The following is a 14386-nucleotide window of genomic DNA, read 5'->3' on the forward strand; positions in this document are numbered from 1 at the left end:
GCATAGTCCAGAGTACTCCAGAGTAAATGATGTCAATGCGTAAAACTTTTCGATGGACTTTGAAAGAGAGTTGCTTCACCTTTTTTAATCTGTTTTTAACATTGTTTTTAACTCTGGACGAAATAATCACGAGACTGTTTAATTAATATGGTTGAGATAGCAAAATTTTTTATTTGCCAAAATCCGCCGGTGTCGATTCCGCTTGTCACATATTAAGATTACAGAACTTAAACTACTAATTAAAATATCGATCTAAAGATCAAGGCGAGAAATAAATTAAAAAAGCAATTGAATTTTAAATTTATGTATACACACACAACACACACACATGTATCACAGATTTCCCTTTTCATATTATTCAGACATTCTAACGTATAATTAATAATTTATAATAAATTATTACTTAATTAACTGTTAATATATTCATTTCATATTTTAGATGTCGTTTTAGTCACTTTTGAACGAGAAAAAATTATTTATGATTCCAAGTAAAAAGTTCTGGTTAATTTAAATTTTAACAATGATTCACACATGACTTCGCAAGAGCATTTGGAAATCAAATTTAACAAAGTCAGCTAAACCTATCTCACAATTTTCCAACTACGTCCGTGGCAGTATACTCTTGTCAAACACTATTTGCTCTCATCCTGACTATTAGAGTCAATCAAGCGCGCAATACCTAGTGGGAAACGATCGACGAAGTGGAAGAGATACAGAGAGAAAAAGTGAGAGCAATAGGTAAAAGAGGAAAATTAGAATATATAAATATATAAATAAGAATTGTGACAGACAAATTATGATTCATTTTTTATCGATTTCTCGGTTTACAAAGACAGTGATACGATTTTTCACTTTTGTTTTACATCACGTCGCACGATGATTGCAATTTACTTTGCTAGTTTTTTATATCAAAGAGATGGAGTATCAATTTAATCTGTTGTAAGCAAAAAATGTATTAGGTTGATATTTTAAATTAAATATTGTGTTGTTCATGAAACCGGTATGATTGATTCTGGCGCGAAAAATTAAACGCATCGACTTAGAAAAGATGAATATGTGATCAGGTCGTACTGCAATTAAAGTTATTTATATTAGTTCTAAGCTGAAGGATCAGTAAATATTACATTGATATGCATAATAATTTTAAGCCAAAGATGAGAAAAATTTGAAAGAAACGAACTAAACACTATTTTTTTGTAAAAATCTTGAACTAAAAAATATTTGAATAACTGATGTTACTCCAATACATTTTTTTTTTTTTAATGAAACAAAGCCAAGTAAAATTCAATTGACTCTTTGTCATTAATACGAAAAAAACTAGTAATGAATGTTTTGAATTATATCGTTACAAAAGTGAAAAAATTTGAAAAATAACATTCTTCAAGAAAGATAACGGTAAGTGCTGAAATAAAATAAAAATTTTAAATGAGTGCGTGATGTAACTACGTAAGAAGCTCCGCTATAAGCATGCGTTATGAGAAGTTCCCCAACACGTGATCATTTCGTGATGAAGACGGATGGTCAATGGGGTTGTCTAACAAGTGCACGCGTTGCAGGCGTGACTTCGTTATTTGGTTGTGTCGCACTCTTGGCATAGAAAAGAAAAAGGAAATAGCCTGGAATTTCCAATTATTTCAATTGAGAGAGAGAGAATTTATTGTTTAAAAATCTCTCTATATCTTTATATCACAAATACAAAAAAAACAGCTTCTACAGAAATTTTATTCGATTTATGAACAATTTGTAGAAAGCTACATGAAGCATTCTCAATGATTTCTAACGCACAGAACAGATTAAATGACACATAGATTATCTGTAATTTTTTATCTTGATAAAAATTCGGATTACATTTCCTAACACGTGATGAACACGTAATGAGTTAATTATTTGCAAATTTTAGCAAACTAAAATATGATAAATTTATTGAATTATTAACTGGTTTTTTGTCGATTTCTTTTTCGAGATGTAAGTGTGTGTTTGACCTTATTTAGGATTACGTCATTTCCGGTTTTCTTTGAGTTAGTGAGAATATTGGCTGTATTTGCTTTCACGTGCTGAGCACGACCAGATAACGAATTGCGATTAATTCGACATTCGATCTTTATACATACATAGATTCTGCGATTGCAGACGCAGAAGGAGGATATCAATGCGACGCGCAAAAAGTTCGCCGGTGCTTTCTATATTGTGCTTGTGCAATGATGGATATCGCAGAGACGCGCACGGGTACAAGTGACGAAAAAGAGGAAAATTACGGGTACAGAAATAAAGCAGCCTAAAGTGGGGGAAAGTCTACTATAATAAGATATCAGCCGTACGTTGAACAACGAAGTTAGTGGAAAAATATTTAATAATAAAAAAATTTTTTTTTAATTATAGAATTGTAAAAAATATAAAATTTAAAACTTTCTATTCTCTATCTTGTCCATTTTTTTTTTTAAATAAAAACAAGTTTTCAAGAAAACTAAAGTTTATCAAAAGAATCTTACAATCTTTAAAGATTCTTCGATATTTCGGCCAGACTTCAATTCAATGTTTTCGGAACGGTACATATGTTTTTTGGTATCTGATGATAAATCGCTGCCAGCAATTATTAGGTGTGTACATTTTTTTTATGTCAAGATATTCGATGCGTCAGCGAATTATTTACTGCCATACGATTATAATTACAATACCAGACCTAAAAAAAAACGTTTATTTTTTATGTATTATTTACGATGGCAAAAGTATAGTGCAAATCTATAAAACACGGGTAAATCAACTAAACAATTTATAAACAAATCAAATGCAGTTGTTTAAAAAAACTCCATAAATTATTATACATTGTTAAATTAAAAGTCGTTAAATAAATGCACGAATTCGGAGAAACTGACACGTTAACAAACACATGCTTTTTTGCGCCGTTTCGTATTATCATACGGACGTTGATCATGCGAAAAATATTCTTCAATCAGCTTCAATACCTATTAAATTTCTTTTCAATGTTGCTTACCTGTGCAACTACGTTTATACATATACGTGATATATTGAAAAGATACGCTATGCAACACTGTACTATATGCTTACGTAAATGTGCGATACATTGAATAAAATATATGAGCAAAATTGTTTTTATCAAAATTAGATTAGTGGAGACTTTCCATCGTTGATTCATGCGCGACGCTTCGAAAGTCTGAGGTGTAATCATTGTGAGAAAAAAATGACATATATATGTATAAGATATCATTAACGCGACAATGTTTTGTCTACATTGTAAAACATCTGGGGATCCCTCTCTGTCAAACAGTGAAACAGTTATTGGAGAGCACGCATCTGCGTAACGCTCGACGCGTGTCGAGTGGCCTTGAAAAAAGCGAGGTCAATGAAATGACATGTATTCTTTTTTTTTCTGCGAAATCAATGTATCAATTTACCGACAAAATTCTGTTTATCAACGATATCGTTATCGTGGAATAGTTAAATCGAATAGAATTGTCTCATTATTTTTTCACTTCGTGATCACGCATCTTTCACGTGCCTCAACGAGCGGAATTGATACGTGCGTCGGCCCTACGCAGATATTCTCCTTGGACCTTCGCGATTATCGATCTCAGTGGTTATGCGCGTGTTTCGTTTCACGTACGCACAAATTTTGTTCTTACAGAAATGTTTACAAGTTGATTGGTTAGAAGCCATGCGATACAGTCAATCGACTTGTAACTTTTCTATAAGAATTTGCGTACTTATACGTTTCTCTCCTGTGAATAAATTTTAAGAATCGAGCCTCAGAACAGGTTTGGCCTCTGCTCGATTTCAGGTATTCGCATTACATTAAAAAGCAACAAAATGACAATAAAAATAATACCGCATTAAAACAAGAGAGAGAGTATCATTGTTCACAAAACAGCTTTTACGTACACGTATTTGTATTTAATACCATAAATGCACTTTGAAACCGGTTTCAGTTAATTATGATGCAATATTTCAGTATTGCATAGGATCCAAGCTGGCCACCAGTTTTTTGTGCTAAATATGTTTTACATATGTAAATAGGATTTCTCTAGCAAAAGAATTTTGCTTCACTGTCATTAAAATAGTCATCAAAATAATATTTGCATTATAAACATGTATAAATGATAAATATGCGTTGCGTTTAAATTTCTAATGTAAAAATAAGCATATAGCGTGCCACGAAATTAATGAAATCTCGCGGAACGGTTTAAGAATTCCAATTTTATTTTATCCCGAAATAGAACGTTAAATTTATCGACGGAATAAAAAATGACGCATCGTCAATTTCTTCCAATCACAGAGTAAAGTCTTCGAAGTCGTCGGTGACGCAAAAACTCCAATTTTATTACAAGTAAAAGTATAGTCCCATCAATGTCATGTGGGCATCAATCAAGTTAGGTTTTTAGAGGCCGGTAAACAAAATGCGAGGGAGAGGAGAACGAGTGTGTACGTGTCGAAAGACTCGTTTCATCCACGGCCATGCACGCATTTCCTTGAGGATTTCGCGTCGATGACCTTTTTCCTCTTTGTCAGTATTCACACGGGAAATATATCTCGACCCTTCGTGTCGGTGCCTGTCCACCAATCCGGCATGAGCTCCGATGGAAGTTGCCGTTTGGACTGGTTCGGGGCATGTCGACATGCTCCACGTAGCCTGGTCATGGTCATGGAGTTCGGAGTCGGTAGTGCGGTAGTGGTGGATAAACGACTGGTAAGTGGTAGTTGTTGGCTGGCACGACCGAAGCCGGTTTAGTAGCCGAGCGAGCATCGAAACGCAACGCACGCAACACACTCCACTCAGTACCAACAGCTCTTCCATTGCGTTGTATTATTGATCGCGAACGTTTGGCGAGGCGACGCGAAGGATGGGCATATTTCGCGAATTCCCAATAGTTTTTAACCTCTACAAGAAGTACAGTTAGTCCTTGGTTAATTCCGAATTCGCGTTCCTGCGAAGAAGGTTTCTAGTGACTGGGAAACAGATGCCGAATCTCCCGTTACACTGACACCGAGGTAAGCATCGTGCGGAATTACACGCGCTTATAAAAATGTGTATGGACATGTAAAGAACTTATTCTTGATACAATTTCCGCTCTGTCTAGTTTAATTTAATAAAATGTTACTCCAATCAGCCCTAATTCGAACGGGGTCGATTGAAACCGTGCTTCACGCCAGGAATGTGTCGCAAATAGACGTTTGTTTATAGCACATCCTGATCTTTAATTTAGTAACATTTTTTTTGTATAAGTATTTGAACATCAATTCAGTAATGTAGCCTAAAGAGCAATACACATACCTGAATACTTATCGCGATTATTATTTAAATTATTAGCTTTAGAAGAAATAATTCGCGTGATGCACACATGTGCACTATTTTATATATTATTGCTTATTTAAAGTATAATTTACTTGATTCGCTTTTTAACAAGTAACATTTATTTATCGTTTAAATAACATTTAATTTTATTTATTAATTTCTAGTATAGATTATTTATAACCGAAATATTCGCTTTGTGAAAAGATCTATTTGTGTAAAAAAGTTGCGATATGGTGAATCCCGATAGTCTGTCTGACTAAATTATCCAACGACCAAATTATTTTAATCCACTTTGCTAGCAAGCAGCGAGAAGGTACTGCACGCGTATATTTAACATTCTTTACTTGCCCCCATGAAAGCGTATAAATATGCGTAGTTGCGACAGAACTCGTTTCGTCCAGGATAATTTTATAAAAAAGGTGTTTCTGAATATTTCCTATGCGGGTCAATTATGAAATATATAAAGACAACATTTTCGTAATTTAATGAAATTAATTTTGAAAATTATGTTCAATTCTGCCGTACAAGTTTACATTTTATAATAAATAATTTGCACATAAATTTTGATTAACTTAAAATACTAATATTTAAGCACTAATTGCAAGTTTCCAGTGTAAGATGCAGTCTGGGGTTAAAGGCTTCAAAAACAGTTCGTTAAACGGTTTCGAGAAAAAAAAATTGTAATATAATCGGACAAACTGTGCATATATGCATATTTCACGCGATTGCTAAGCCGCGCAAAATTTTTGTGATCGAAGAATTAATCTCGGGTCGACATAGGCTATCGGATCGTGACGCCTTTTTTTTAACCACGCAATTTAACTGCGCAAATGACGAAAATTTCTCAGTACTGGCCGAAACGCTCACTGGTGATCTCCACCAAGAGTTCTCATTGTCGTCGCCGAAGACGATCGGTAATCGACTGGTTTTTCAAATCATTCTCTTTCATTCGATTTAGACTTGTCTTGAAGAAAAAAAAACAATTATTTATTCCTTTTCATGCTTATATTTTACGCTTATATATATAATTATCTCTAACACGCTTATGTTTTTCAGGTGACATTCGAGTGTGTTCCCTGAGGAAAAAGGATTATACGTGAAAATAAAAAAGCAGCATCGATCTCTGATCACAGACACGACAAACGCATTCTCTGAGCATCGTGTTAAAATATGTCGGGGATCATGGAGCAGAACGACGGCCTAAAGAGGAAACCAACTCTCGTTAGACGAGTGTCCGACATGTTTAAGGGTAAACAAAACATTCACGTTTATTATCTTTTCCTCAGTTCAGGTCCTTTCTTTGTATATGCAGAAATACTTGCGAATCGAATAATTATGAAGACTTGGCTGTTTTTTTTTTTTAATGAAAGATATATTTGATCAAATAATATCTCGCGGTGGTCTCTCTCTTATCGCACAAAATACATATATGTAGTTGGAATATTATGTAATAAAGATATTTTCGACTCGCGAATGATAGTAACTAACATAATGCCACTCATGCTGATTAAGTATTTTTTTTCTCTCTCCTAACGACAGATGGAAACTATAGTGGGCCTCCGATGCTATTCCGACATGCGTCAATGCAGAAGATCCGTCATTGCTGCCAAAATCTCAACCTGTTACCGTATCTTCTTTACTCTTTCGACAATTCCAAATCACATCCGTTAGCACGCAAGATGCACGTCTACCTCAGCCATTTTCTTCAGGAGATTATAATCGGTATTCTGGCCACGTACGAGAATTTGCGTCAATTTACGCTGCATGGAATTCATATTGAGAAACCAATCCACATACAAAAAGCGACAGAAGAAACAAACGACGATTCCGCTAAACCTGTCGTGAAGTTCAACAGGTTTAAAAAGTCGAAACGCAAGCATTCATGCTATCTGGCTGCGGCCGTGTATCTCGTGCCATTGCTGCTCGTCTTCCAGATGATGGTTATATGCAGCCTGACGATTTTCGGCAAGTATACTCCGGGTTTCCTCTTCCTGATTACGTCGCTACTGTTCCTCGGCGGTATCGCGCTTAAAATACTGTTACACGGGACTGTGATGTACGGCATCAAAAAGTGCGAGAGGAAAAAGGTGCAGTGATCTTCCGTCTCGCTGTTTTCATTGCCGCTTTATCGTCTAGAGACAATACAAGAACAGAAAAGACTCCGCGTTCGGAATCTACGTGTTCGTCGTGTTACATGGCATCAAACGTTACCTTCTGTGCACAATCGATATGACATTGACATATATTAGCACGTTTGTGTTGATGAAACCCTGACAACTTCTTCCATTTCTCTTAATGCAGTCCTTTCTTTGTCACATAACGTTTCTGGCCACCAGATTCATATATGTACTTTTTTCCTACGTTGTTAAAATCATTAAGCAGGGATGTAGATGTATAGAATACACTGCGAAGAAGACATGTTTTATAAGCTATAACGTATGCAATAATGTAAATGCAATAACGTGTTTTAAGCGGAAGCATTAATTTAATTGTTCTCAAGCGTAATCTCGGAGGACTGCTTCTTCGACTTCACGAAGCAAGTATTGCGAGTATCTTTGTCCTCTGCAGCATAAGACTGAGAATTATTTTTAACGTATATGTTTGTAAATAAACGTGCGAATGATATATGTATATATACTGTATAACGGAAGGTGAGTTTGTAAAACTGTCCTATCGCGACAAGAAGAAACGAAAGGTATAGGACCTCGATATGACTTCGATATGTCCATTGAAAGTCCGATCTGTGATGGTGTGGATACAAGTGATATCTCGTAGGCACTTGCAATACCACTTAATTACACACGATAAAAGTTATTTTATGCGTAGAGATTACATTCTAAAAATACATCTTTAACGATCGTATCTATCGATTATGTTTTCTACCGAAAATAAAAGAAACTGATAATACTTTTATTCGTTTGCAGATTTATTTATATGCGATTAAAGTCAACGAGATTAAAGTACCATATAAAAGAATTGCGTTCAGAATGTGGTGTGATACTCCTGCGTTGTTGGAATACTCGCCGATACCCGCAGCATATGCGATGACATGTGCCACGTAGTTCTGTTCGTGCACGCTATGAAAGAGATGCGCATACGGTCCTGCAAAGAAGACTCAGGATATTTCATCGTTTACAGCGATTTTGTCCAGAAGAAGCAGCTTTCGAACCCAAAGCCTTCCAACTACAATCTTCGTACTGTAATATCTAATTAGACATCGTTGACGTACCTATAGCGTATACAGCTACGTCTCCACCACCGTGATAAGCTTCGTCCGATATGATTGTAGCTTGTTGGCTATAAGTAAAATCGCTGGTATTCGATTTGGAAGGATCGATTCTCACGGCTTGACCGTCGTTATTCACGGTATAAGCGACATTGTTCGGTCCACCTGTGCTATAGGATAAAGTCGTATAGGGTATCCCGTCGTGTTTAGATTTCTGAGCAATTCCTGAAATATATTCTCGCGTGAGAAACGAAACAATTCCATTACACATTTTGATCTTACCCAAAATAGATGAACCTCGAGGGCTATATCCATTAAAACTCATTGAGTGCGTGTGATCGCTCGTGACTATCACGAGGGTATCGTCGGAGTTGATCATTCTAAGGGTGGCGTTAACGGCGTCCGAAAATCGGACAGTTTCTAGCAACGCTTGAGCAGCACGTCCGCGATGATGAGCGTAATCAATCAGACCACCTTCGACCTGAAGGAAGAACAGTCGTATTGATCTTTGTCACAACATTAACCGCGGGATTATAATCATACCATTAAAAAATATCCCTGTTTAGATTTTTGTAAAATTCGTAAAGCCGCCACGGTCATTTCTTCCAGGCTCGGTTGTCCTTTCGGACCTCGCTCTCTTTTCCAATCCATCTCGATGTGACCGTTAGCGAAAATTCCGAGTAGATAATCTACGTTATCGATATCGACCTGGGACAATTCTTCGTTGTTTTGCACGACTTTGTAAGCTAAGTTTCTACTGGATTTATCTCTCATCCACTCATCAATGAGATCACGACCGTCTTGTCTGTAACAAGCCCATGTATCTATCGGATCAAATTCGCCCGCGCTCACATTGGATTTCATCACCTGTCTGCCACCACCCATAATTACCTATAAGACGATAAACGCGTTACTCATCTCATAATTAAACAAGGTGCATGAGTCATTTTCTATTTACTCGAATATTTTTTCCTGGCTCATCTTCCACTAATTGCCTGGCGATATCTTTACAAGCAGCAGTGTTTTTAGGCATTTTTGCTTCGCATTCCCATCTACGATTTGCGCAATGAGCGTAAAGCGGTGCCGGAGTTGCGTGAGTAACTCTGGTAGTCGTCACAAAGCCTACGTTCAATTATATTATGCTTTACAAAAATTTATAAATTTATATATATCATACATGTGTAGTTATAATTGAAACAAAAATTTTTGTTTTTAGCTTTACCTTAAATTTTTTGAAAAAATTGACAGCAATTTTTACATATACACTTTATGCAAATTAACGTCAAGACAAAATTAATGATAAAAAAGTGATTGTAGAAAAAATATAATATATATTATTATATTTATGTAAAATATATGTAGTGCAGGGGAATGATCGTTTTCTAAAGGCAGATTGTTACGAGGCCTGACCTGTAGCTTTACCGGCTGCTTGAGCCCACGTTATGAACGAATCCACGTGAAAATTCGTATTCAAGCTTGCCTCGCAATCTCCCAATTGTACGTTCATGTCTACCCCTACGACTTCGTAATTCGTCTTGACTCCCCCGAACAAAGCGGTAGCGGTGGAAGCCGAATCAGGGACTTGTTTGTCCGTGGTGTACGTCTGCATTATCAGCAAAAGGTACATTCACAGACATGATCTTATATAAAAACATATTAATTAAATTACAAGTCACGTCTAATGAAAATCCTATCGAGACCTTTAGTATCCCGATATGGGGAAAATGCTCCCAGGCGAGTCGACTAGTCTCTCCACCACGATAAATTCTGCTAGCCGTTATGGTATCCGGACTCATCCCATCTCCCACAAAGAGAATCACGTTTTTCGCCTTCTTCACGTTCCAATGATACGAAAGAGATTCTTCCAGTTCTTTGTTCGCCAACTGATGCCAGTGCCGGCTGTCTGCGTCAGAAGCGACGATACGCTCAATCGCCTTATTCCTTATGTGACAAATATTATATATTTGCTCATGCAGATATGGTAATGAGTTAAAAATAAACGTTAATCTACCGGAAAACAAGTCTTGCATCTTTACAAATGGAGACAAAATCGACTTGTTAAAAATTTCGTTCTGAATAGGAATGTACGCGTTTATTTATTATTACACATAGATTACCGTTTTAAAACTTTCGCGTATCATGCGGCTTGAGTGTGATTAATCTTGCGTCCTTGAACGCGTGTGATACGAGATTACATATCATAAAATTCTATAAGCTATGCCGATCTTGTAATCACCTGAATCATGACTGTGACGACACCTGGCAAGGAAACTTTTACATTATGATTTATATTTATATACCTTCGATCGCAGCCACATTTGGAATCTTGACAAAGCATACGGCAAAGTAGATGACAAAGTATTTCATTTTTTTTTTCACAATTGACAAACTTTTGGCCAAGCTTGCTGCAAAATCTAGAAATATACTAAAGCTAAAGAAGACACTTATGTGCACTTTGGATTAAGAGATCTGTAGATACGTCCTCTGCTGATGTATGATAGGAATTATGAGAACAAAAACTATCTCAAACGGTAACGGTAGATTTCCAACCCTGATTCATGCGACAAACGTGATGATATACGGTATAATAATAACTCTCATGAGAGAAATGTATGCATATTGCTCGCTGTGTAGAGTACATCGCGTTGTACTGGAAGAGGCAAAGAGATGAAAATAAGAAAAATAATTCTAGTTGGGCTAACATTCATCGTAACGTTTTATTTGATTTGTTGTATATCCATTATCGATTCTTACAGGTCGCAACACATCGCGTAATATAATCTTTTAAGTTTCGTTTTTTTTCCCTTACTTCGTCTGTTTAGTCTTTGAACAAAACTACTAAAAATAGACTCGATAAAATCAACCGCTCAAGCCTCTTTTTTATATCTCTCGTCTTATTTGTCAAGCGCGAGTCAATGAGATCCGAGATGCAGTCAAGGATATATTGTATACATTCGAGAAGAGAAGAGAGCATTGCCTCTTGAAAATTTCTAAGAAGCTCGCAGTATAGTAGTAGATGAACCGAAAACGTACGCTACTCGTTCTCTAATTGTTAGCGCTTATTCGCTACGATATAAACGTTCTGTTACTAATATCGATCGTTATCAGTTTGTCATTTCTCAACGCGCTTTTGAATATAATGAGTGTCGGTGCAAGCGTTAATCATGGAGCGTGAGAGATCGTCATGAAATTTTCTCTACGTTCGCGTCCAATGTCCTCGGCATATTCAACCATCGGACGATTTTGATTTTGTGCAACTCGCGCCCCTTGATTTCGCTTACAATTTTTGACATTTTGTTTTGTGGTTTCGAAGAAAGAATTGTTGTTGCAACGCAATGTAAGAAGAGAAACGAGATGATACCGCTAGTTCGAACGGAAGGCAATGTTCAGCTTCGTTTAATTCCGAATAAAGTAGAAATTCTCGGTATTTTCTCTAAAAGATAAAATGCGAAATTTCGAAGTCGTTAAGCATTATGCTGAAATTACAAACGACAATTGGGCCTATTTGCAGGATAAGGCTCGCCGTGTCAACATCGGCCTAATATAAACTGTCTACAAATTCTGCCTTATATAATAAAAAGTATAATAAAGTCGTCCTCGTTACGTTTAGCTGATATACGTGTTTCATACTATCGCACAGATCAAACTTTCTTTTCGTCTTTTCTCTACACCTTTGTCCTCCTTAGCTCGAAGATTATTGCCAACGATTACATTATCTTCTCTTCGTCACATTTCTTTCTTTTTTCATTGTTAACCCTCAACTATAGCGATGAGATAAAATATAATTAAAACAGACATCCTCTCATTATAAATATACTGAAATACGCTATTTGTTTTTAACTTGCTCTTTTTATAATTTTGAATCAAGTTCATAATTTTACGTACAACTATTATTTTTTACATCACCAAATTTGCACAAGATTGTGTTATATTATTTATTCAGATCCAAGTTGATTTCTTATAATATGTACGTTCTTCAAATTCAATCATGATATAGTTGAAGGTTCCTTCCGAAAATTAACAAATCGCTTGTATCGAAGAGATTCGAGAGTCTTGCGCGAGGTACGTCCAACGAAATTTTCATGTTTCGTTTTCACGCTTTTGTCCCGATAGAATCTCGTCGCGGACGTAGGCATTTCCTGTTAACACGACTTTGAGAAATTGAATCGTATCAATTTTGCTGCCACGAAGGTCGTAGCTTAACATCGTCCGTAAATTCAACATTGCGTGTACGCGATGCGCTCAATAAAATTGACTTTACTGTGGCAGAAGACACCCTCGCGCTTTCCTATCGCACTCTCACATTCTAAACGCATGTTGATGCGCTTTGCACTCGCTGCGCAGTTCCCTCCGTTTTCGTCGGGATTCGAGAAAGTCTCGCGTTCGCATAAGCTGTAAGGAAAATGTCCTAAATTCTAAGCGTTTAATGATCTTTTACGATGATGATCCTCGAATACCTGTTTATGCCTCAGTTTAAAAAAAATCTTTCTATCTTTCTATACAATTTAAGATATCGAGTTCCTTAAATATTTTTTACAGATCCTTTTCATCAATATAAAGAATTTAAATCAATATAAAATTATAATTTTACAATTTGTTAATTTTTATGCTCATATATCTTATTTCGATTTGATCCTACGCAGTGCTTATAAGTCGAGGATCCGCATCGTTCGTGAGCTTTATTTTGATTATTAAGTACGCCGTACGAGTCGGGCTCGTCACAGTTGGGATCGATGCAGCAAGTACAATAATTGACGGTTAACATTACACGCTAATTAGTAGCATTGTCGGATTAACCTCATTGTCGCTCGTGTGATTGTATTCGTTTAATTACTTTATTCCACCAGTACTCATTCACAGAGATGGCCGAAAATTGGATCGTCTTGGAGCGGCGCAATGCGGTTCAAACGAAAACGCATTTAATTAAAATCTACTAATTGCTACTGATATGTGCACGATCGCTTTTAGTATACAATATTGAAGATCCAATTCTTTTCGAATGCGACTGCATTCGTTTTTTCGGCAATACTGATTCCTACTTTCATTGCGTCTACCTGATGATTTCTAAATCGTTGAACCATACCATTTGATGAGTTTCAAAGAATTAAATATTTTAAATGCAATTTTCTTTCGTATGACGTGACAAAAGCTTACGAGAATAAATTGTACTTTGTTCTACACTGTTGCATAATTTTAATTACACTCAATATCATAATTTGATGAGATACTGAAATTCAGGCAGATATGGTTCGCGTCTTACGATTCTATCGTATTTTTTTGCCGTAACATATTAAAATACCGTCCAATGTTTGATTCTCTTTTATTTGTATTCAAACTGTGCATCGAGCTCGATTCCACAGAGCGAATTAACGAAAATAAGACAAGAAATGGCATTTGAGACTTTCTCACTCGTCCCGCTATTCTGACGTGATAGCTCGTAAAACAGCTCGCGGTTTCTGAAAGATTTCACTCTTGTCTGCGTTTTCTTTTGGTTACAAAAGAAGTATTGTCATTATTATTAAACCGTCATTACTATTAAATGCATCGCTGAAAATAACATTGAATTTTCTGTCACCGTAGTTGTCGGATCTACCTGTCGCAGGTAGGTTCTTGCGTCAGACTACTTTCCTACTCATTGATCTTTTTGATATCGAGATTTGTTAGTTTTGACGTATAGACTTTGTAAAAAAAATTGCTTTTGATTTTCGGCTGCTTACGGGAGTTTTGCAAGGCGATAGACAATCGAGATCAAGGGCGGAATCTAAAGTCGAAAAACTGTTTACATATCGCATATGTATGTATGTATGTGTGTGTGTGTGTGTGTGTGTGTGTGTGTGTGTGTGTGTGTGTGT

The 14386-nt window shown here is 36.3% G+C and overlaps 2 protein-coding genes across 4 annotated transcripts; one reads left to right on the top strand and one right to left on the bottom strand.

Annotated features, from left to right (window-relative positions):
* Positions 1 to 4708: 4708 nt before the first annotated feature.
* LOC112458258 lies at positions 4709 to 8219 on the top strand. 2 transcript variants are annotated; one of them, XM_025021798.1, is made up of 3 exons: positions 4709 to 5004; positions 6365 to 6557; positions 6848 to 8219. In XM_025021798.1, exons 2-3 carry the CDS (start codon positions 6479 to 6481, stop codon positions 7402 to 7404), a joined length of 636 nt encoding a protein of 211 aa, XP_024877566.1. In that variant the 5' UTR covers positions 4709 to 5004; positions 6365 to 6478; the 3' UTR covers positions 7405 to 8219. The 2 variants fall into 2 exon arrangements, with proteins under 2 accessions (XP_024877566.1, XP_024877567.1); XM_025021799.1 differs by lacking the exon at positions 4709 to 5004 and adding an exon at positions 5924 to 6222.
* On the bottom strand, positions 8214 to 14380 carry LOC112458255 (alkaline phosphatase). 2 transcript variants are annotated; one of them, XM_025021793.1, is made up of 8 exons: positions 10835 to 14380; positions 10235 to 10437; positions 9945 to 10137; positions 9493 to 9656; positions 9078 to 9425; positions 8817 to 9015; positions 8538 to 8759; positions 8214 to 8410 (listed from the first exon to the last, which is right to left on the bottom strand). In XM_025021793.1, exons 1-8 carry the CDS (start codon positions 10899 to 10901, stop codon positions 8235 to 8237), a joined length of 1572 nt encoding a protein of 523 aa, XP_024877561.1. In that variant the 5' UTR covers positions 10902 to 14380; the 3' UTR covers positions 8214 to 8234. The 2 variants fall into 2 exon arrangements, with proteins under 2 accessions (XP_024877561.1, XP_024877560.1); XM_025021792.1 differs by having other exon boundaries at positions 10235 to 10475.
* Positions 14381 to 14386: the final 6 nt, after the last annotated feature.

This window comes from Temnothorax curvispinosus, unplaced genomic scaffold (assembly GCF_003070985.1).
Source record: "Temnothorax curvispinosus isolate PA1 unplaced genomic scaffold, ASM307098v1 QBEX01008784.1, whole genome shotgun sequence".
In the NCBI taxonomy this organism is placed as follows: domain Eukaryota; kingdom Metazoa; phylum Arthropoda; class Insecta; order Hymenoptera; family Formicidae; genus Temnothorax; species Temnothorax curvispinosus.